The sequence below is a fragment of the Podarcis pityusensis genome, assembly GCF_964106645.2.
Source record: "Podarcis pityusensis genome assembly, chromosome: 6".
NCBI classification, from domain to species: domain Eukaryota; kingdom Metazoa; phylum Chordata; class Lepidosauria; order Squamata; family Lacertidae; genus Podarcis; species Podarcis pityusensis.
In genome coordinates, this window is record NC_138030.1 from 54,924,566 (window position 1) to 54,950,130 (window position 25,565).

General features: G+C 41.8%; 1 protein-coding gene across 1 annotated transcript in view; it reads right to left on the reverse strand.

Annotated features, from left to right (window-relative positions):
* BEND5 (BEN domain containing 5) overlaps positions 1-25,565 on the reverse strand; it is a 728,817-nt gene that overhangs the window by 353,923 nt on the left and 349,329 nt on the right. The window contains exon 6 of the mRNA XM_081009445.1: positions 25,138-25,177. Within this exon, the coding sequence (XP_080865571.1) occupies positions 25,138-25,177 (40 nt within the window). The remainder of the gene's footprint in view (positions 1-25,137; positions 25,178-25,565) is intronic.

A 25,565-nucleotide genomic window follows, 5' to 3' on the forward strand; every position in this document is an offset into this window, starting at 1 on the left:
CATCTGTCATTCTGAAAGTGGAGATAGCTGAAGGAAAACAATGTGTTTAGGGCACACATACACTGACTGGTGGTTTGTCAAAAGGTTTTAAAGGTGTGCTTTCTCTGAGCCAAGCCTGTTTTACAGGGAAAGTTCAGGGTTCCAGTACTACAAAACAGAGCAGCTGGCATGAAATGTTATTTTCTGGAGACATAGTCCATTCAATTACACTCTTTATTGGAATTCAAAAGCTGTAGTTATCTCTTTGGCAGCAGCTGATAAAACCTTGCTTGCTACTACAGGCATTGGGCAAAATGTCAGAAGACCAGGCAAACATGAAGAGGAAATTTGACCCACTTTTGTAAAATCATAAGGGTCAAAGTCTTACATTAAATCCAGTGGGAAGATCTGGAACAAATCCCATTTGATCTACAATGTTTAATTCTGAGTGAGATTTCCTTGGCTGCTATCATTTTCTAAGCTGTCCCTGCTGAATGATACCCATCATTTGCTGCATAAAAGGGAGCAACAATAGATCACAAAATAAATCTAGAAATTGTTACTCAAATATTTTTAGAGATACAGAGAAGCATTTGAGAGAGAGGCAATGAGAGCGAATCAAGTGTTATTCTACATTAGGCTGCCAACAGTAATAGAGGAGTATAGGCACAGAGAGGATGCCGAGCATGCAAAGAGTGATCTAAATCTTCATTACTATGGGAAATACAAGAACTTTGTAAGCCTTATAGCAAACTATAGAATTGAAAGGATTGTGTAGAAGCACAGAATAAGAATGGCATTACAGTGCTGTACTGGGGGTTGTTGCTTTTTCTTATTTTCTGGAAATATCGGGTGGAATTCCAGTGCTAAGGAAATTGTTGCTTCAACACAATTATTTCTGCTTGCCCGATGGAAAAAATCTACAGTCTGCTCCAGATAGGAGGGAGGCACAGGGACGTGGGGGTAAGAGAGGAAAGGCAGAGACCCACTGCTCTAAAGAAAGTCCTTCTGTTGGTTTCTGCTAGAAGAATGGGTTAGTTGAATATGACCCATATTTATTACTTGTGTTTTACACACATAATAATGTGGGTCAATGCTTTCACTGTGACAGTGGTGTGATTATCAGTTCTCCTTGGCTCCATCTCATGCCACTAGGTAACATCATACTATAATCCATGTAGGATGAACAGGATCACATAGGGCAAATCACTAAGCATATCTAAAGTCAGATCAGAGGAAGGGCACTGGCATAGGAGCTAACTCCTTGGGACCAAGGGGTCTACAGATCCCTCAATAAAATATTTGAGGAGCCCCCCCCCCAAGTTGATGGGCATTGCCATTCAAATGGTGTACATGCACCGCATCATGTGGTCGATTATTCTGCAGCAAACTAATTCATTACTGTGGTGGTCTTTGGTTACAGGCAAAAGGTGTTTTTTAAAAAAAAAATCATTAACCAGTTCATATTTAGGTACAACAGTTCTTTTTACCTTTTACTGGTACAACTGTGCCTATCAATACTCATTTTTGTGAAAGTACATCTAATGTGGATATAAGCCCCAGTATTCCATCAGCTCCACTCTAAAGGATGAATAATATATATTATGTTCATATCACTTAATCCCTCCAACTAAAAGTACCCTTTACTTGGGCAAAGAAGCAGAAAGAGGTAAGAACTCAAAGGTATTCTTGTAGTAGAAGTTGGAGGGAAACACGTAAAATAGCCATACTGGTTCTTCCAGTTGCAATAGCTTTGCAGGGGGTTGGACTAGATGACCCTCGGGATCCCTTTCAACTCTACAAGTCTAGGGACAGCTGGTCCTATCTCCCTCATCCCACCACAGTCTAACCACTGACAGAAGAAACAGAAAGTAAAAAATCAGTGACAATCCATTTCAAACTCTTTATACAAATCCTTTATTATGATGCTATATCTAAACTGAATCTGCTAGTTCTTCAGACCTGGGAAAGACCTGCTCCACTAGTTTTAAACCACCATAGGGGACAATTCATGGACTACCTACAATAATGTAATTGCACTGAAGTTAATGGTGCAACACTAGTGTAAGTAATCAGTAGCCTGCCCATACATGGTATCACTTCTGTCATATTTAGTAAAAACAAAGCCAAGTGACCAGAATCCCCCCCCCCCCATTTCAGTATGTTTTATGCGTGACTGTCCTTAATAAATACCTGTCCTGGTGAAATGGCACAGAGAACATACTTTGAACTGATGGACAAAAGAAAATGATGCCTGTTCTCTGAGCTGTCTGTGATAGAAAGTGTAGTTGCAGGGGTGAACTGAAGGTCTAGATTTTAGATACACCCCTTGTCAATAATCTCAAAGTCAGGCTGCTGTGGTACAGCTTTCTTTCTAGGCTGTTGGTACAACTCTATAGAACTAAAGAAAATGTTTGTTTATATGCTTGAGTGTCCCAAGGTTGTGAGAGGCTTCAAAACCAACAGCTTTAACACAAGTTGGGTGCTGTCAGGGAACTGCCATCGGAAGGAAGGGAAGTGAAAGGGCTCACACAGGTTGGGAGAGACTCAGCAGCTGAAGAGGGAACCAGTAGGGGGAGAGGAGCTGAGCTGAGGGAAAGGGAGCTGGAGGGATGGCTCAGAGACACTTCCAGCGAAAACAGTGGGGAGGTTTCAGGACCTCCTGTAGGGACACCCACTCCTCGCCGGAAACTGTCACGCAGAGAGTCCAGAAGACGTGTTTCCGTTAAGGAGCTTTTATGTTGGAAGCGATTCCGAAAGCAACCACTGTCGGAATCTGCCAGCGACTGACGGAGCCATGTTTAAGGGGCTCCGTTACAGACAGAGGTTTGCAAACTTGACCAAACTCTGAGGGACTAGGATTTTACACACAAGCAGCTCATTGTCCCATCACAGCATTCCGACAGTCTTCGTGAGCAGCTTGTGCAGGAGAAGGCATCATGAGCAACCCAGCCGGAACCGGAGAAGCAGGAGCTGGAGCGGGTCCAAGCCTGGAAGAAAGGTACCGGGTGTTGGAGGTCCAGCTAGCGCTGCAGACGGCGAGGCTTGAGGAGAGGAGGGCTCAGGATGCAGACAAAAAGGGGAAAGACACCCAGCTCGTCAGAAAGGTACCAGGATTGGTGCAGAAGTTTGGGGGGGAGCCCAAAGACTATCATGGCTTTCGGACAGAGATGCAATATGCCCTCAATCTGCAGTTTGATGAATTCCCTGACGAGGAATCACGAGTGGCTTTCGTGATTGGGCATCTTGAAAAGGGGGCGAGAGACTGGGTTAGACCCCTGATGGCAGCGAATAGTGACGTCCTAAAGGACACGATGAAGTTCTTTCGCGCCATGGATCTGATGTTTTCCAGCGATATTGAACAGGGAGTGGTCCGCAGACAGTTAATGGCTTGCAAACAGGGGAGCCGATCTGTCCGTGAGTACTGGACTGAGTTCACCATGTTGATCCATAAATTGGGGTGGGATCTATCGGCGGAACCCATTCAAATGCTCTTTGAAGAAGGGCTTTCTTCGGCTGTGAAAGACGAACTTTCCCGGGCGCCCAGGGCGGAGTCTATGGACCAGCTGACCAAATCAGCGCTGACCATAGGAGCGCGCCAGGAGGCGAGAGCATTGGAGAGGCGGGAAGGGAAGGGGGAACGTTGGAAGGAGTTCCGCATTCCAGACATTCCAGAGCCAACTTTCCCGCCGGCAGAGCCGATGGAAATCGGAACAGCGCGCGCGCGCGCAGTTTCAAAGCCCAGTGAGGGGGGAAAGAAGGAGGGAAAAGGCGCCCGGAAATGCTATCTCTGCCAACAGCCAGGTCACTTTGCCAGAGTCTGCCCCCAGAGGAAGGAATGGCAAGGGATGGTAGGAGCTGTGGAGGGAAGAGAGGAAGAAATACCGAAGCAAGTAAAAGCCAACGCCTGGCTGCCACCGTCGGGGCACAGCAGCCAGGCCAAAGAGCAGTGAAAGTGCCCACGCCAGAACCTCCTAAACCCGCCCTAGTGATAGAAGTGGCGCTAGAGCTGCCAAACGGACACCCTCTAAAGATAAAGGCGCTGTTGGACTCAGGCAGCTCCTGCAATTTCATGAGCAAAGAGTTTGCAGCTGAACACCAGATACAGACGATCCCTTTAAGCAACCCCCTGCAGGTGACCACGATCGATGGCAGGGAGCTGTTGGGAGGAGAAGTCAGCTTGCAGACCGTCCCAATGATAATGAAGGTGGCAAGGCACACCGAACTGATAGCGTTTAATGTGGCCACCTTGGGAGGAGCTCCCATTATATTGGGGATGAGCTGGCTAGCGTTACATGATCCGCTGGTGGGCTGGCATCAGAGAGTGGTTTCTTTTGGTTCAGCACATTGCTTAGAACACTGCAAAGAGGGAAAGGGTTTGGCAGGGGCCCAAGCCACCCTAGCAGGGACTGAAGTAACGGAGAACGTGAAGGTACCACGACAATACGCAGATCTCCGCGACGTCTTCAGCGAAAGGGAAGCTGACCAACTACCCCCGCATAGACCCTTTGACTGTCAAATCAATTTACTCCCTGTAGGCAAGCTGTACGCCATGTCAGACAGAGAGATGCAGGAGCTAAGAGAGTTCATTGACAAGAACCTGAAGAGAGGGTTCATCAGAGAGTCCAGGGCGGTGGGGGGCAGCCCAGTGTTTTTTGTGGATAAAAAAAACACGAACAAGCCGAGGCTTGTGTGTGACTTCAGGGCCTTAAATGCAGTGTCAGAACCAGTGGCTTTCCCTATGCCCAGGATTGACGACATTTTGACAAGGGTCAGGAAGGGAAAGATTTTTACTAAACTGGACCTAAGGGGGGCGTACAACCTGATACGAATAAGGAAGGGGGATGAATGGAAAACCACCATGTTCACCCCTTTGGGGGCATTTGAATATTTAGTTATGCCCTTCGGCCTATAAGGAGGCTCCGCGTGCTTTCAATCGTTTATGAACCACGTCCTGGGGCCTTTGCTTTACAAGAATTGTGTGGCCTTCTTAGACGACGTGTTGGTGTATTCTGAGAATGAGGAGCAGCATGTGAGAGACGTCAGAGAAGTGTTGAGCAGGCTGCAAGCCAACCAGCTGTGGGTGAAACTGGAGAAGTGTCAGTTTCATACCAAGGAGGTGGAATTCCTGGGGTATCGCCTGTCAGACAAGGGATTGGCCATGGATCCCGGCAAGGTCCAGGCGGTGCTGGAATGGAAAACACCCAAAACAAGGAAGGATGTGCAGAGGTTCCTAGGATTTGGGAACTTCTATCGTAAGTTCATCCGAAACTTTGCCCACCTGACGGCGCCCATTACGGACTGTCTCAGCAGTAAGAAGAAGTTCGTTTGGACTGAGGAGGCGGAGCGAGCATTTGAGGAACTAAAAAGGGCCTTCGCCTCGGAACAACAACTCCTGCATGTGGATTTACAAAAACCGATGAGAGTGGAAACTGACGCATCAGACAGAGCTATTGGGGCGGTGCTTCTGCAGCCAGGGAAGGAGGAGTCAGAGTGGAGACCGTGTGCCTTTTTTTCGCGAAAGCTGAACAAATCCGAGAGGAACTACACGGTGTATGACCGAGAACTACTAGCCCTTTCACTTCCAGGTTCTGGAGGAAGCTCATGAGCTTACTGCAGGTGGAGGTCAACTTTTCGACTGCCCGGCACCCTGAAACCAACGGGCAGGCGGAAAGAGCAAACGGGGTCCTCCAGCAATACCTGAGGTGTTATGTCAATGACAGAGAGAATGACTGGGTAGAAAAGTTGGCGCTGGCGGAATTTGCCTACAACAATGCCGAGAATGTGTCCACAGGGATGAGCCCCTTCTTGGCTAATTATGGGTGTCATCCCAGGGCTTTCCCAGGGGGAGAAGGGGAGAGATGGGGTGTCCCGGCAGCCGAGCATTTTGTAGAAGAAATGGAAGCAATCCATCGTCAGCTCCAACTCAACTTAGAAAGGGCGAAGGAAGAATACAAGAGGCAGGCAGGCAGACAAGAACCGAAGGGAAGGTGAAACCATAAGGGTGGGAGATAGGGTGTGGCTGTCAACCCAAGGGTTGCCGTTCAAAGGAGGTTGTAAGAAATTAAGACCCAGGAGATTGGGTCCCTTTGAGGTCATTCAACAGGTCAACCCAGTGGCTTTCAGGCTCCGGTTACCCAACCACATGAAACTGCACCCAGTATTTCACAGGTCGTTACTGTCACCGTATGAGGGGGGACGAGAAGGGATGGCCACTCGGGGACCGGTCATAGAAGAAAGGGAATGCAGCAGCCATGTGGCAGAAATCCTCGACGCCAGATGGAAGGGGGATCAGGTGGAGTATTTGGTAGCGTGGGAAGGAGAACCGGAGTCAGAAAACACTTGGGTAATGGCAGAAGATATCAATGACGAGGTATTGATAGAAACGTTCCATCAAAGGTTCCCAAGGAAACCTCAGCCTGTGGAGAGGTTCCGGAGGGAATACTTTGGGACCACCGATGAGGAGGAGGAGTTGGAAGGATTCTCGGAATCGGAAGGGGAAGGGGAGATGGACTCTGAGGAGGAGGAGTACTTCGAGACCAGGAACCGCAACAGGTGGAGAGAAGTGTTCGGGACATCGGAAGATGAAGGAAGTTCATTCCGGGGTTTTGCCTCCTCACCGCCCGTAGAGGAGGGGGCGAGAGGGGATGAAGGGGGCCCTGGAGGGGAGGTGGATGTCAGGGAACTGCCATCGGAAGGAAGGGAAGTGAAAGGGCTCACACAGGTTGGGAGAGACTCAGCAGCTGAAGAGGGAACCAGTAGGGGGAGAGGAGCTGAGCTGAGGGAAAGGGAGCTGGAGGGATGGCTCAGAGACACTTCCAGCGAAAACAGTGGGGAGGTTTCAGGACCTCCTGTAGGGACACCCACTCCTCGCCGGAAACTGTCACGCAGAGAGTCCAGAAGACGTGTTTCCGTTAAGGAGCTTTTATGTTGGAAGCGATTCCGAAAGCAACCACTGTCGGAATCTGCCAGCGACTGACGGAGCCATGTTTAAGGGGCTCCGTTACAGACAGAGGTTTGCAAACTTGACCAAACTCTGAGGGACTAGGATTTTACACACAAGCAGCTCATTGTCCCATCACAGGTGCCTTATACAGACAAAAGGTAAGGTATAATCAAAACAAACAAACAAACAAATCTGCTCTATGAACATCCTGGGTTAACTACATCAGTGGAACTAACTGACAGTGAGCAGGTTAAGAGAAAAACTCCACAGAGTGCCGAGGTGCTCTTTTTTGTTCAGTCAGTCCATATATACTAAGTGCAGAAAGATAATTATCCTCAGCAGATTAGATGAGTTTCTCAAAGTAGTGAACATGGTTCTTAATGGATGAAAAAAAAGGACTAAATGCACTGAGGAAATGGAAAGAAGAAATCTTGAGCATCTCAGCCACTGAACTAGAAATATTTAGGATTTGTGGGTGCTTTCGAACAGACACATCAATCCCTTTTTAGAATGCAAATGCAGAAACTTACAGAACCTTCTCTGGGCCATTTGAATAGTACAGTCTATAAATATAAATGGCAGAAGGAGAAAAGTCTGCATTATTCAAGTGCTGATATCTACCTTGCTTCAACCTGAGACATGCCTCTTGATGGTGCAGAAATCCAAGGTGAAGCAAGTTAAGAAGTTACCTTATGGTAAAAGACCGTACAAGACAACTCTGTTTATGGAGTTCTTCACAAGATACATTTTAACCTCCCATAGTTCAATTCCATATTCATACCAATAATAAGTGAAGCCAATATTCCTCCCCACCTCCACTTACTTAATTATGAATTAATGGCCTGAAGCAAAAGATCCAAACCACAAAATCCTTCAGTTTGTTCAAGAATTTCCCAAGAACCGCCAGGTATTTTTAATCTTTTTCCTAGTGAAAGAAAACTATATCCATATATACTCCTTACTATTAACTAAGATATGTTTAAAGGAGTCTTATTTGAAGTATATGGAAAACAGTGAGTCATGTTTGATCACATATCAAGTTTGGCACACAAAGAAAAGAGCATTTCTATTCCCATTTGCCTAGTATATTGCATTATGATTTAATATTTCTTACCCGCTCTTCGCCATAATGTCCCAGGGTGGGTTACAGCAATGTAAAAATACAACATTAAACTCAGTTGAAACAATCTACAATCAAGAGGTGGAAGGAGGGGGTTCTAAAACATATATAAAGGTAAAGGGGCCCCTGACTGTTAAGTCGTGGACAACTCTGGGGTTGCACGCTCATCTCGCTCTGTAGGCCGAGGGAGCCAGTGTTTGTCCGCAGCTTCCAGGTCATGTGGCCAGCATGACTAAGCCGCTTCTGGCGAACCAGAGCAGAGCACGGAAACGCTGTTTACCTTCCCGCTGGAGCGGTACCTATTTATCTACTTGCACTGTGACGTGCTTTCAAACTGCTAGGTGGGCAGGAGCTGGGACCGAACAACGGGAGCTCACCCCATCATGGGGATGCGAACCGCCGACCTTCTGATCAGCAAGCCCCAGGCTCTGTGGTTTAGACCACAGTACCACCCACATCCAGGTGTCAAAAGACAGCGTAAAGACACACTCCATAATTCTGATGGTGGTAGAACTCTCAAGGGGGGCCCTTTTGCTGATCTCAACACTGAGGGTCTGTAGAGGCAGAGGGAGTCCTTCACGTATTTGGAGCCTAAGTCATTCAGGACTTTAAACACTAATGTGAGCACCTTGAATTGGGTCCAATGCAGCTGGTTCAAAACAGGGGTTACATGCATTCTAAATGAAACTCCAGCCCATAATAGGACTGCTCAGTTTTGGACCATTGAAGCTTCCACGTTGTGCTTCTAGGGCAGTCTCTGTATGGCATATTGCAGTAAACCAGTCTGGTAGTTACCAGCACATGGAATACTGTGGCCAAGTAATCTCTTTCCAAAAGTGTCCATAGCTGGCAAACCAGCTGGAACTAGAAGTGTCACTCCTAGCCACAAGGTCTCCAGAGCATTCAGTGGCAATGCTGGATCTGGGAACACCCCCTGAGTTACAGACCTGCTCCTTCCAGGGAAGTGTAGCCCCTTCCAGAATAGGTAGCTTCTACCATCTCTTGGGCCCAAGACTTCAGAAAACTAAAACCTTTGTCCAATCAGGATTCAGTTTCAAGTTATGGGCCAACTCCTGTCACAGAAATGCCACTGGCTCTTTGTTTTAGATGCACCTTCTAAATTGTCACTTATTGTTGAAGCTCAGTTATACACCATGTCACATGCCTCAAAGAAGTTATATCCATAACATCTCAGTTGTAGGTACGGTAACTTAAAATCACACTGATTTTTCACAAGGAGATTCCTCTAAATATAACTGCCTATTATATGAGCCAAATCCCCAATCATTTCAAATTTTTATGCTCTCTCCCAGCTTTTGATTGTCCACACATCTTTCCCCATGTCATAATCACCCCAAAACTCTTTGGCTTCCAATTTAGATGGCTCTGTGGATTCTGATTACTCCATTTGCCACCTGTTTAAATGGCAGCCATCGATCCCAAGTGATGAGCCTTGCCACATTGTTATGAAACTTGGACCCTCACTGGCTCTACTGCAAATTTGACTTGACTCCATTTGATGAGCTGGCAGGGGCAGAGCTTACCTCTGCATCTCTTGTAGCTCCAATCACTTTGAATCAATGTCTGGCAAGTTGTAAAAACTGATGCTCATCCAAGGACTCCTTCTCTGCAGTCCAGAACTTTCATAAGCAATCCTCCCGTTTTCAAAGATGCAGATATGCCAGTATCTTTCTATGGTAGAAATATCTCCTCCACCCTTGGCATCCCTTCTCATTGTTTTCCTCTCTTGCTCTTGAGGTGCATTTGGCAACTGAACTAGACAGATGCAAAGCTTTCCCCCTCCTGTTTTCCAGCAGAGGCATTTTGAGGTCTGAGTCTAAAGGTTCTTGGCAGAGCTGCCTGTTTTGTCTGGGTCAGTTTTGCTTTGCCGAGGTTAGTCTGTTTGCCTTCTAGATACAGTGTCTCTTGACCCTTACACAAGTGTGAGGAATTCAGCTCTATCAAGTGCATTTGTGAAGAGAATGAAAGGCTGAGTGGATGCACACAAGTTGCCCTTAGAGCATCTCACTTTGATGTTTGCCTCTGTTATATAAATAGTTCCTTTGATGCTTATGAATTAATAATTTGATTTCACATAGGTACACTAACTCAACACACCAGCATGAGAAGAAAATGGGCATTGCACTTTCTTTTACCCACAGGTCAAATGTAAGTAAGGCTTAAGCACGCCATTGTCCTCTAGAAGCTTAAAATAGGGCCATTGTTATCAACTATGAGCAATATTTCATTTCTTTTTCCTTTGCAAACTGAACTGCTACAACTGTTACTTGATCTGTGAAATGCCATTGATGAGATTAAATTACCTACTTGTTCATTTTGCCCAAATGAGAGTTGAGATACACTGTCAGGTTGATGCAATGAACTGCCCCAGGGCCACACCTGCCCGCCATGTAACTAGATACCTTCAGTGTGCCAAAATAAGAGATTTCTAAAGAGCTGCAGACCTCAACTTCCACTCCTTGAGATGAAAGTAAACCATGTTTTGTACACACAAAGTAGGGAAATGGCACTCCAAGTATGACTAATGGGCTGACATTTTGCTTTCTTCATCAAGATGCAGGGCCTTAAGGTTAAAATTTGAGAGTTGTGCCTACTCAGCTGCAAGTTATAGTTGATCAACTCCTTCAGACATGGAACTGTGAATCTCTTACACTGTTCAGCCAAATAACAACAACAACAACAACAACAACATATTTCTACCCTGCCCATCTGGCTGGGTTTCCCCAGCCACTCTGGGCAGCTTACAACAAAAGATTAAAAATACATTAAAACATCAGTCATTAAAAACTTCCCTAAAGAGGGCTGCCTTCAGATGTCTTCTAAATGCCATATAGTTGTTTATTTCTTTGACATCTGATGGGAGGGCATTCCACAGGGCTGGCGCCACTACTGAGAAGGCCCTCTGCCTGGTTCCCTGTAACTTTGCTTCTCGCCGAGAGGGAACTGCCAGAAGGCCCTCGGAGCTGGACCTCAGTGTCCGGGTTGAATGATGGGGGTGGAGATGCTCCTTCAAGTATACTGGGCCGAGGCCGCTTAGGGCTTTAAAGGTCAGCACCAACACTTTGAATTGTGCTCAGAAACGTACTGGGAGCCAATGTAAGTCTTTCAAGTCACCAGTCTAGCTGCCACATTCTGGGTTAGTTGTAGTTTCTGGGTCACCTTCAAAGGTAGCCCTACATAGAGCGCATTGCTGTAGGCCAAGTGGGAGATAACTAGAGCATGTACCACTCTGGCGAGACAGTCCGCGGGCAGGTAGGATCTCAGCCTGCGTACCAGATGGAGCTAGTAGATAGCCACTCTGGACACAGAATTGACCTGTGCCTCGATGGACAGCTGTGAGTCCAAAATGACTCCCAGGCTGTACACAACATCAGAGCACAACATCAGAGGTGAAAAACAACAGCTCATGGGTATATATGCATACCATATTTTCCACAACAAATGGGGGAAGAGAGAGGAACCCAGTTTTCGTTCATTATATTCAAGTGTTCAGAAAAAACAAGGATTTTAAAAAGTTGTTCCCACTCATTCTTTGCTTTGAGGGAAGGTTCTAGCAAGGGTCACTCTCAGGCTTACAATTCGGTACCAGGCCTAAAGCCGTACAATGATGCAGAAGTGATGTAACCTTTAGTGGCTGAAATCATCTTGAGATTGTGCCTAGCAGCAGACTCATCCTACCTCTATCTAATTAGATCCTGATTGTGATACAGTGGTGGCTGCTTTAGATAGAGATGTAGCAACATAGTATGGTACTACAATGAAAAGTACACATTGTGATACCAGAACAACCTGACACCCTGGATTGTAACACTGTGCTGACATATCCCATCATCAGATATATTTTTAATGGGAGAGTTTTAACTCATGGATTCTGAAATGCACGGATTGTAAAATAAGGGTGGTATACACAAGAGCATGCAATTCACCAACTCTTAAGGAGAGAGTGTGACTCTTAGCATCTCTAGCTACACAGCATTGTCTGTAATTCATTTTACTTCAAGATATGCATAGAGTTGCTTTGTATATTTATAGGCTTTGACGGATGAGCCTATTAATATGGAGGCAAGTTTTTATGAACCTGCAAATGGGGGCTGTCCATGCAGCCACTATGACAATTGTGTGAATTATTTACAGCTGCAGTTCATACAAATGGTATCTCCACAAGTGTGCTTCCCAGATGCAAGCCCAATAATTGTATCATACATACCTAGAGGAAAATGTATGCAGGCTGCTGGATTAAAACCAAGAGGTAAGTAACACCTTGGCCACAATCCAGCATATTTAAGTCCATTTAATGTCAAACCATATATTATGGTAAAACCACATTCACATTCAGGTGAGTGTGTGTATTTTAAAATAGCAGCTGTGGAGGTTTCAGACAGAATCAGTACTATAGAACAGGTGGAGGGTAGTTTAACCCACTTCTTCCATATCACAACTGCAGCAAAAATCACTACCTCTAAATCTGTTATTGGCCCAGGAGGGGAACTGCTACTGTGCTCCCTTGGCTGCTACTAAAAATGCATAAACATGCAAATGTGATGAATACACATTTAATGTAATGTGTGGTTTGCTTCTCATTTTAAAGGGCTTAAACACACTTAACTCTGTGTTGGATTTTGGCCAGTGACTTTGTGGCACTGAGGATTGCAGCCTGAGCGAAGCACTTTAAATCTCAGTGTAGCGAGAGTGTCTTGATTTAATTGTTTTGCATTCAAGAGCAAAATGCTATTACCACCAAAGAAATCCAAACATTAATTCTTTAAAAAAAAACAAAAAAACCATTCCCTTTGTCAAGTTAGCTGCTTGAGGAGAATGCTGCCCATCCAGGGGATTCTAAATCAATTGTGCTACATAGGTAACTGCCAAGACTAATAAGACTTTTGTTTTTAATTTGTTGTATATTTCCTCAAGATGTCACTTTTCTCATCAAGTAAGACTAAAGGCACTCAAACAGCTTATATCTAAAATAATACAGAGCTTAATAATGGCTTCTTGTCTTGTTAGAGGGATAAGTGAACTTCATTCTGATCAGGATTTGTGTTTAAAACAACAACAACCAGAAACAGGGAATGATAAGATGTATAAACTTGTAAATTTGGCATTACTCATTATACACCCTCTCATCGCAGCTCCTTTCCTCTAATACAGTGTGAGCCAGTGTGTTGTAGTGGTTAGAGTGTTGGACTAAGATGTGGGAAATGGGGATTCTAGTCCCTGCTCAACCATGAAGCCCACTGGTTGTCCAGTCACTATCTTAGCCTAACCTATTTCACAGGGTTGCTTTGAGGATAAAATGGGGAGACAGAGAACTATGCACATCACCTTGAGCTCCCTGGAGAAAAGTAGGATAGAAATGTAACAAACTAACAAACAAACAAACCATGATTTAGACCCACGTTTTCACTTGCTCATAGCAATGAACATTTTCTTGTTTCAGGGGCACAGGAGAGCTACAGAGGGAGGGAGATCACCAAGGGGGGACATCGTGGGCAAGTGGGATCATTTGCTCTAAACTCATCCATTGTGGTGACAGGTGAGCAAAGTTCATTTAACACCAGGTAAGGATATGCAGTCTTTCCCTTCTATTTCAAATGTTTCAGGTTCAAGCCTTAGCATTCACTCTCAAAGGTGCTTAAATGCCTTGGCCTCATACCTGGAACTAGGCAGTGTCACTAACTCTAGTTACAGCAGTATTATTTGGAAGAAGTAAAGATAGAAAGGAAACTAGGAAGAAGTTTCTAAAGTGAGGTATAATGGGTCTGGCAACAAATTGCTTCCAGAGAAAACCATATGAATGTTTTTGCATTTTGAGAGGCGCAGAACTTTCTAAGACACTCTTGTGCTTAATTGGGAACAATTTATTTTGGTTATCCACACACTTCACCTTGAGCCTGCTCAGACTTTTGTCCCACTATGGCCTAAAAGCTTCTTCTCAACTAAATGTGTATGGGACTATATAGTGTGTATAAGACTATAACCCAAGTATCTAAAAACAGCTAACTGGAAGTAGCATTTGTTGCCAGGCAAGAGCAATTATATATGTAGGCATATATGCTACGAAGGAAAGCCAATTGCAACAGAAATTGAGGGCCAGAAATTGAGGGCCAGCCGGCTAAATATTTTATGGAAAATGTCTTTTGTAACAAGTTACCCCAAAGATAGATAATCAACTCTGGATTCCGTACATATATAGTAATTTTATCCCATCTCTAAATATAATTGACTTTTACCTTTACTTCTTATGCTTTTAATATAAATTGCAGTCTCACTTGTGTTGTTATTAATGGACTACATTCAATGGTATTACTGCAGTTCACAAGAGTCAAAGACACTGTTCAATAAGCATGAACTAATCTGACACACTCCAGAAGGCCAAAGATCTCAAGGTGGTTCATTTACCCTAGATGTGTGAATGTTATGGAGCTAGAACAATAAGTGTTCCTGACAAAGGGCATAACTTTATTTTATGCAAAATAGTATTGTTTAAAATTAACTTAAATACAGCAGAAATTTACAGCCAACTTATTTTAGCATCGCCTTACTGATCTATTAGGCTTTTCTACAGCAAGTGATTGTAGATTGAAGTCTAACAACCCTACCACAAATTTAATTGGGAGTAAATATTATATAGACTTGTTTCCAAGTAAATAACATTGGATTACAGACTAACAGTGTAGCAGTGTTATTTGAGAAGCTTGAATCTCACAGGAATATATGAGGATTTTCATACAGCCTTGAAAACCTTCCACAACATATGCTTAACACCCAAGGTATTGATCTATCCATAGCCATCACCGATGGCCACCACTCTGACATTGGTCGTACAGATCTTTGTGGCTCACCACAAGACACCCTGCAGTACATCCATGTGGCTTCCAAAATGTCTGGATAGCGCTACAAATTCCCCTGATACTTCAAGTGACAGTTGCCATTGGTGAGCCTATCTTTTCAAAACTGAAGCTCATCAAAACACACTTGCAGTCTACCATGACAGGCTCACATCACTAGCTTTCCTATCCATCAAAAGCAGCATTGCAGAAAGATCTTTTTAAGTTTATTTGGTGGGGGAGAAAACCCAGGATAAAAGATAAAATTATGAATGATACCCAAGAGAGTGGTCGTTCTGTTCTCCCTGACCTACAATTATATTTTGAAGCATCATGCTTACGTTGGTTGAAAGACTGGATTTTACTAAAGAACAGCCATCTGTTAGACCAGGAAGGGCATGATTTAAAATTTGGATGGCATGCATGCCTGTGCTACAGAAAGGCAAGGGTATATGAGAGCTTTTCAAACCATATAATCGGGGGGGGGGGGATCTTTATAGGGTATGGGGAAAATATAAAAAACTACTGTAAAGAAAAACACTAATGTGGCTATCACCAACAGAAGCCCTGGCATGAAAAAAAAATCAACATAGAGACAAACTGGAGTACATACAAAGAGCTTCTAAACATCACTGGGGAGGAATGTAAATAGAAAGAGTATGAAAAGATAAAATATCAAGTGACAGACTGGTTTCGTTACTACCAGTTGAGGGGGACATTTAAATTAGACAAAAAATTTGCTCTTCCCGGATATACCTGTGGTCTTCAGAGCAGTTTGTCCAATCAGGTCCTTAAGACAAAGAATAGAATGAGAGGATTACAGCCTCATCCAATAAGCACTGGACCAGCATAGCCTTTGTTCATTTCAGCAGAGAGGTGCAGGTTGAGATTAACTAGTCCAAGTAGGAATTATCTTCAAATGAACAAAAAAGTAGCAAACTGAAAAAAACTCAGTTTGAAAAGGAGCTGTTAGTATGCAAGGTCAAAAAATTATCAAAAATATGCAACTTATTACTTGAGTGGGAGGCAACGGAGGAAACAGTAAAGTCTTCAGTGATAAATTGGGCTAGAGACATTGGACACAATATTGATTTTTTATTAATGGGAACAACTTTGGAGAGTAAATATAAGATTTACAGCATTCTACACGTTTTAAAATAGCAGAAAGAACCTTCTACCGCATGTGGCGGTCGTGTGGCATAATCAAAAATTATTGGAAAATGATTTTATACTTAACTAAAAAAAAGTTTTAAAAATCATTTTCTAAAATTCCAGAAGCATTGCTCCTGGAATTAATAACAACAGAAGTCTCAAAAAAAGAGAGAGAAATTTGTTCCTATACACAACAACAGCTGCCAGTGTACTATTAGCCCAAAAATGGAAAACCGCTAAAGTACCAACAAAAGAAGAATGGCATATTAAACTGTCAGAATATGTGGACCTAGCAGGGATGACTACTAGAAGAGGAAACCAAAATGACAAAAGATATAAAGAGGACTGGATATTGTTTATGGAATATATGGAGAAGTACTATAAGCAAATAATTTACCTAGCAGGATGGCAAGATTTTCAGCAGAGTAAGAAATAATAAAATACATAAAAGTTGTTGTGATAGGATGAACTAAGAAAACATGGGGAAAAGAGGGGATAAACAGAACCATGGAAGGAGAGGTTAGGAATCGGTCAAGGAATGTTTTCTGATTTTTTGTCTATTCTTAGAAATCTTTTTAAAAAGAAAGATCTCTTTTCTTTATTTCATATATTTTTCTTTATTGTATTATTTTTGTTCATATTTTGTTGATATGGAATCTTAACAGAACAAAAACTTTTTTGAAAAAATAATAAAATAATTACTAATTATTATTATTATTTTAAAGTGATGGCCCTAGCAGGAGGGGAAGGCACTATGCAGGCTTCAAACTGTGTTGGTGTGGCACTGAATGAAACATGAAGCATAAACTGCCTCAGCCTTTGGGGTCAGAACCTGTGATTCTCTTCACAACCTGGTAACTTACTGATATTATGTGACCAATCAACTGGTTAAATACAGCTTTGAAGAAAACTATGTAGCTGTACCTATGTCACCAGACCTGAATTGAGCAAGAGACATATTTGGTGGGGGGAACAGGAAATAATTATTTTTAAACTTCGTTTATGCGAAGTCTGCTTTAGCAGACTAGTTTCTAGGCATATAAATTCTATGGGCCTACAAAATCTGTATCCAAATCCCCACTGTCACTTGTGATTATTGATTCTTTATAATTCTTTATTTCTTAAAGTACCATCAATTTACATTTGGACCTTGTAGAGTTTCAGTATGGAGAAAATGATCTCAAATTGCTTTTGGATCTACACTATCTAAACATTTCAAATACACACAGTGGTATTTAAAAATTAAGTGAAGCTAGCGCAAAACTAAAAAAAGCTCCTCCCCCCCAAAAAAAACCCCCTCAAAAACTTTTCTGTGTGGATTTTCACTTTTTGAAATATGGCAACCCTACTTTAAGCACATGATGCATTTTAATCCTATTTTGCAAAGAGTAAATTCTGTCCATCCATCCATCCATCCATCCCAAAGTTTGTAGATTTCTAGAGCTATTTCAAACAGAAGCCATCATCTCATCTTTTCATATATATTAATTCAAAGAGAAAAAGAGGCCCATTTTTTAAAGTGTATGAGGCATGAGAAGTATTATTTACTTCTAGGAAATAAATAATAAGTGCCTTGTGATTCTAAGGCAATAGAGAGGTATAGAACTGGTACAAAAATCTCTATTCTGAAAGCTGCAGATGATGCAACTAGTATTCATAGATTCCCTACACTCTTATCTACCCTCACCAGTCTTTTTTACTCATTGAATTTTAGCATTCATCATTTTATTTGATTTTATAAAGCAACACAAAATCCCCTCATGCTATTCCATCCTGTTAAACAGATGCTGGACCTGTATGTGAAAGGCGCATATTGGTACATTTTGTCACATGTAAATTGCATGCAAATACATTCAAAATGAATTTGTTTATCATTCCTGAATTCTAATCCAGAGGTCTTATTTTTAAAATTCAGCTTATATTCTGACATGTATACAAATGAGTTTGACTCTGGAAAATAACTTCATAAACTTGGGGTTAGCAAAGCAATTAGAGGAGGAATCTGGGAATCATAAAATGTGGAAAAACAACATTTACATCTCTTGGTACCTCAAAGGTTTCATTTTCTCTCCACCCCACCCCTGCCGGCAACTTAAATGAATCATTAAAAATGTCACACTTATTTGTCGAAGATGGAATATGGTAATGCTAAGTATTCATTTTGTAAAAAAAGAAGAAAGGGCTGACAGAGCATAATTCTTAAAATTTCCTGGCAAAATTTATAAGTGGACACTAAAGCTTTTATATTAATTATTAGTACTTTCTAGAGAGCCTTGCAAATGCATAAATATACTTCATCAAGGAACGGGAACATTTTAGTCATCTTATTCCTTTAGTCATCTTATTCCTTTATGAGGTTAAAAATGGTCCTTTTACTTATGAAGGATACAAAATAGTAAGAAGAGTAGCTTTCATGGACCTAGTGATCAGAACAGTGATCAGAACTTTCCATACCGTATGTTTGGAAAAGATAATGTAGCAGAGCCACAGCTGCCCATATTAATCCATCCATCTCAGCTACCTTTAGCTGCCTTTGCCCCCCAAAATGCAGTTCCTCATTTGTTCCATTACCAGCTTATCTGCATTCATTTTAATAATTCATATACTGCTTAATATAACAAAATCTCTAAGTGGTTCACACAAATTATAACAATAGAAACGCAAGCAAAAGGTCAGTACATAGCATCCAAATGCGATAAAAATACAGTAAAACGTTAAGCCGAACATTAAAACAGAAATCCTGAAATTATGGCTTTGGGCTATTACAAGGCTTCAGTAAAAAGACATTAGAGACCCACGACCCTGAAGAGTCACTAACAGTGGAGGCAATACTGGAGTAGATGAACACAACGTATTCTATCAAGGAAGCTTCATGAGATCCTATCATGGTATCACTGATTTGATGTCTACAAAGCTAAAGGAGTTTTGATCTACCCTGACTAGACAAAGGTGAGTACTATCAGAAGAAAGGAGTGGTCACTTTTAAAAGTTAGCCATTAAGTGTGAAAAGAAAGTGACAATGTGCCACTATCTTAGCATCTTCCTGCCACCATGGACCTGAATGAAAGGAGAAATGAGCCCATTTCCTTCTCCAAAACACTCGATAGTCAGAGGATTCTCATTATTTTGTTGTCCTATAGAAAAGGCAGTATGTGCACCACAACAACTGTGACCTCTTGTTGTTTAGTGGCCTGTTCAGATACCATTTCTTCCCCTGGATGCATATTCAGATCAGGAAATGAGTCAAGGGTTTATACATTCCTTTGGTCTTTCATGATGTGTGTAGACAGTAACAACTATCTATATACTAAGAGATTCTATATTTTCTCAACATGTAATATCTCCATCCATGACCCAACAATATAGGCTTTCATTTCTAATATGTAAAGGTCTGAACAGGCCTTTGACGTCACTGACATGTGCAGAATTAAACCATTTCTGATATTAAAACTTCATTTCCTTGTTGTTTTAGATAGTGTCCTTTTCCTATACATTTTTTTTTTGCTTAGGTGAGCCTGAAAGAATTCCCTCCTGCTTAATGAGTAGATCAATTATTGTTCATAGAGGAAGATACTGTCTCTTTAAAGGTTATTTGAAGGTTGATTGTTATCTTATTGCTTATATCCAGCAAATCTATTCAGGCTTATGAATGAATTTGACCTTTTTATAGTTAGTGGGAGGGGAAAAAAAACAGAACAAAAGTTAATTTAGAACTCTATACTACAACACTTTTTCCCAGAGAAATGAAAGGGCATTCAAATCGATACCTGCACAATAACACTTCTGATGAATGTTTGTACCCAATTTTCTCATTTTGCTAACTTGAGATTGGAAATTTTGAATAGTTTTCAAAGACCATATTCTTTATGTGCTGTGAAGTATGTGGTATTGTGTCCAAACAATGCAAGGGGATAATCATTATAGAAGTATCACTGGGCCTGAAAAGGTCAGTTAGTTGGAAATGTCAGCTTTCAATGCAACTATGCTGGACCTTCGTAGGCAAGGATCCAATTAAAGGGACATGCCAAGGTGCATGGAAACATCACAGTGACCTAGAATAATAATAAGGTGTTGCAGAAAGATTTCAAAAGTAATGGTGTTAGCTTTTCAAATGCCTTCTCTATGGTTTTTATTTAACTTGATGAAAAACCATTTCCCGACAGAAAAAAATACGCTCGCACACACTTAAGATTCAGGTTTCCTATATACTGTGTGTGTGCACCAAAACTAAATGTTAAGCAAGCAAAAAGACCAATCTTACAGTGTTACAAGCAGCTCTGCTATAATTCCTATTTTTAAAATAACACCTAGCAACGAAAGTCGCTATGCTAGAAATTGGGTTAAAGAAGAGTCCCATATTTAGTCACAAAACAAGAGATGGGGGGGGGGGCTGAGGAGAAAATATAATATCCCTATATATTCTGTGGGGATGCATAGAAGCGCCTTTCTGGAGTAGCTAATTTGTCTGCCCACCACAGCAAAATATTGGATTGTATCGTTAGCAAGGCTTGCAACACTCTGTATATGACCATCTAGTTTTTAAAACTGCTGCAAAATTTTAAGTATCATTCAGTCATCTAAGCATACAAATTATTTTGGAGAAAGACTGATGATACAAGAGAAAAGATAATTTAGGCTGGATAGACAAAAGTAGATGAAGGTCAAGTACTTCAAGAGGTGAATATTCATACAACATAATGTCAGGTTTCAGCCTCAGACCCCAAGTAAAATAAAACTCCTGTTTCGAATATGAGTCCAGTGAAGGGAGCTTATGTAAACAGCAAAGACTTATTCTGGAATCATGATTTGGAAGATGCAAAGCTAGTCTGAAGAACAGAGGCAATGAAGCATGATAATGCAGTAGAGCACAAACAAGATGGAAGAATAGGGTGGGAGTCCATAGCTGTTGGATCTCCATTTTGCTCAATTGATTGTGACAGAACGGAATGGCTGCTAGGAGGAGAATTTATATGAATATCCTGCATGAGGGGACAAACAAGCAATGGCATAGGAGAACCTGACAATAGCCCCCACACAGCTCTTTGCGCATGGGATATTTCTCTGCTGTGTAAACAGAGTACACTTATAATTTGGCAGCAGTTTTAGAAGTTTAGGTGGACATATACAAAGTGATGCAAAGCTATGAGGAACAGAGGCTACAAGGATTGAAAAGGCCATTTCTGCACCTGAAACTGGGAAGCTGTCACACAATAAATCATTCCGTTTATGGCTTTAAAAAAGAAGCCTAACCTCTGCTCCCCAGGTATTGCTGTTCCACCCCCTCTGTACACCTGCCTGCTGATTTTCTACTGTGAAAATATTCTTCTGCAGGCAGCCAGGATTCATTTGAAGGACACACAAATATTGGATCATGATAGGAGGCAAACTTGGAAAAAGAACAACTGGGATTGCTGTATCTTGTTCCTCAGCCATGTCTTTGAACCAGTTGCTATCTCTCAGCCTAACATATATCATAGGGTTGTTATGAGAATGAATGGGAGGGTGTGTGTGGAGGACTCATGTATGCTGCCTTGGGCTCTGTGGAGGAAAGGCAGGATATTAACGCAATAAATAAATAAATACTATTGTGAATTCTCTTACAGGGTTGAGGTTTCCCTTGAAAAGGCCCAGGATCTTTTCGTATCCCGTGGATGATAAAAATGCCAGAATCAGTATTTCAGAGCAGGTTTAAGTATTTTGCTGAACTAAGTTACTGAGATGCTATTTTTGTAGTCTGTTGGGATTTATTAGGATACTTCTCCATGTCCCACTGCTACTACTTTATCTGGTCATGGAATTAGGTAAATCGGATGAGGCACAGTATCAGAAGTTACTTTTGCTATCTCAGAAATTATATGATATTAGAAAACTCCATGATGGCATTATCCCAGCTGCTCCAGCTGTGCCATTCATGCTATATGAGACCTGCACAGACCAAGAACCAATGGAGCAGCCCTCCCAAAACTGATGCCCTCAAGATGTTTTGGATTACAATTCCCATAATCCTCCTGCCCATTGGCCATGCTGGCTCGGAATGAGGGGAGCTATAGTCAAACAACATATGGAGGGTGCCAGATTAGAGAATGTTGCAGTTGAGTGCACTGGATGTGCAAATCCAACACGTCAGTACTGTAGTAACTGTAGAATACAAAGCTGGGAGAACCCACTGTAAATCTATAGCTGGACAATACCACATCAGACTGTGAGTGGGAGCTCATTTTATAAACTGCGCTCATATTCACTCATACACACACACACACTACCCAAAGAAATGTAGAATGTCGGGGAGAAGCCTAGATTTTCCTCTAACTTTCTAAGTGTAGGGATTATCTCCCACCCCCACCCCAGTAAAAAAGCATTCAGCTCCTCACCAGCAGTCTGAATTGGTATAGTCCAAACGCAGGACTACCACCCCAGCAGCGGTTTGTGCAAAGCAGACCATTGCTGATTAAAAACAGGAAAACTAAGATGTAATGATTACATGAGTAGTAATGGCTTAAGGCTGCAATCCCCTTGATATTGGAATGTACGTCCGAGAAAATATGCATAAGACCAAGGTCTCATCTACTAGCCTTGAAAACTAATCCCTCTTCCCAGCTTCCATAGAGTTGTGTAAACATTATCTCCAGAATTACTATTTAACCTCGCAAACAGATTAACATACTTCCCCACCTGCTAATTTATTTGCCCTCTTCTTCTGAGCATTATTATATTTTCTTCAGCGCAGACTGTCATTAATAGGAAGATATGTAAGAATTCATTTTAAAATACAACAGCCTATGAAGCTCTCACCAACAAACATGAAGAGTAATTATGTGTGGTTGTTTGAAAACTCAGCCAGGATCCCTTGACGTGTACTTTGATCAGAATCAATGTAGTAATAATTAGCATGGCCTATTAAGAATAGTTGGAGCATGAGTTTCAGTGGTGAACAACTTTCTGTCACATTTTATTACCCTGTATCATTTTTACTAATAGGTGTATTATAGCTTCATGACTTTGAGTTCATATTATTTTCATGCTTCAATTAGTCAGAAGCCTCCAGAATGTTCAGGACTGTAATAGGAATGGCTTTTCAGAGAGTTTTAATAGTGGAATTTGTTCTTAAGCAACTTTTCCCCAAAAACACGTCTTGAAGCTTTTCTTTTCATCTAATTTTGCACGGCAGTTTCCTAGGCAGTGGTATGGAGGAAAGCAAGCCTCAATCAAAGGAGAAATACAGTAAATCTCACATATCATCCCATTTAACTCTAGGAAGGTTAACATATTATTTTCTAACCAGTGAAAAATTAACTGAGCAATGCAGAACTGCATCTATAATTTGACACAATAAAACAGCTCTAGCAGAAATGAAAGCCACCTGAAAATTATCCATGTGTGAGTCACAAATTAATGAAATGGAGATAATCTTACATTTTCATGTTTAAATGAGTTTTTAAAGAGAGAGCATAGAGTATTGGATATACCAAGGCAATTTTGTATGTTCAAGTTTTTGAGTGCAATGAGCTATCCCTCCCCCCGACATGTAGGCTTGGGTGGGGCCATTTGGAACTGTAGTCGTATCTGTAACTCCTGTTTACTTCTCTCTCTTCTGTTTCACAAATGACACTGATTATTCTTCCCTCACGAGGCCCAAACCCCATCATTTTTGTTCAGTCTGGTACATCTAGGGCTCCCATGCAGTTTACAAGACCCCTAGTACCACTCTCCACTCTCACACGTCAACCATAACGCTCCCTGCCTCCATCAATCTCATTTATAGCAGCAAATAAGCTGTTGACCCAGCCCACATGGGAGTTGTTCAGTCTGTATATAGCCCTGTTACCATTTTAAGTTTTGTGATTATCCCATTTTGGAGTCTCAAGCAGCATCAGCATTTTACCTTCTAATTCTTTTGGTACTTGTTATAATAAACTTTTTTAAAAACCTGAATTGGTATTCAGTGGTCCTTGCTAATTCCCCCTAGTAATAGGACTACGGTACAACTTCTTCATGACACACTATCTCTCTAGACCCAAGATCTCAAAGTATTACACCTATATAGCGATGTGTTAAAACATAAGGTGTAATCTGAGATATGTGTAGGCTTGGTAACATCACACTGCCTCTGTGTTCTATGCTGGAGTTTTCTTTTTGGTGAGGTGGCAGCAATATATGCCAGAAGCTTTGCACAAGACAATACAAGGTCTCAAGGGATCTCCCTTGGGCTACATTAGTCTTCTTCAGCTCTAATCCTCCAATGCACCATGATCACCATGCTCTCAGAGGAGATCAGAAGAAGCCAAATGCTTTAGATTTGGATCCTTGCCATTAATGCTACATGGTATCAGCTTTCAGTTTTTTTTCTATTTCTTACCCACAACTCAGACTTACTCCAATGCTTAGCTACGACGACACAGAACGGGGTGTGCCATGCAGCTACTGCAATATCCCGTGTCTGCTAAGCAGAGTCATCCAGCCTTCACCCCACACGGCCAATTCTGTTGTTTTGAGCACTTAGCAGGAAACAAATAAACTAGTATAAACATTATTGGCATGATTAATCGCCACCGTACTAAACGGACAAGTATCACTTAATAATAGCCATGCTAGTATGTTCTTCAGAAAGCGGTTTTCAGAAACATTTTATTTTAATGTAGTATTTTTAATAATATATTTTTCAAGATGACAAACACATTCTCTCTTTCCAGCAGTGAGCAATGATAATATCGGCTCCCTCTGTTCTTTAGTAAATATCTAAGTTTACCACTGCAGAGAGTTAAATGGAATGCTTCTGTGATACTTGAACATACATTGTGAAATATAGCATATCTACCCTGCAGACATACCACTAACAGTAACCCCAGGAGGCTTAAAGAAATATCAGCACTCAAATTCACAGAGTAAAGGTCTGAAGAGGCAGCTCTGTGAACGGATAACTGCCCGCGGCTTTACCAAGCACAATATAGCTGTCAGTTGTTATTATGTTAAAGATTTTCTGGTGAACAGTGTTTTTCATTTTGCATGTCAGGGAGGGGAGAAAGAGACACATTCAGACAACCATCTCTTTAAGAAAACATAAAAAGAGCTGAGCCTTGTGGCTTACTCACCAGGGTTGGTTATAGTCAAGAGGTCAAGTTGCCGCTGTTGCTGAAAAACAAATGATAAAAGGAGTTGCTGAAAGATGACTAATTTTCGTAGGTCAGCTTAGACATGCCAAGCAAGTGTTCTGACATTTGCAATAGAATTAATTATGACTTACATGGCTCAATGTTATTCTTTTGGATGGAAGCCACATGCACCGTGCCCAGCCCTTTGAATGCCTTCTCTCTTGCAATCTTTTAGAGTGTTGGTAATTAATTTAGTGGTAAAAATGCACATATGCATGTCTGCTTAGATTTAACAACCTTTGTCAAACCAAGGAAACATTTAACACATCGGCAAAGGCTATTATATGATTTAAAGTGTGGTACTGATGTGCAGGGTTCTGTGGCACAAATTAGCATCCTTGTTTTTTTATAAAAATAAAACAACACCT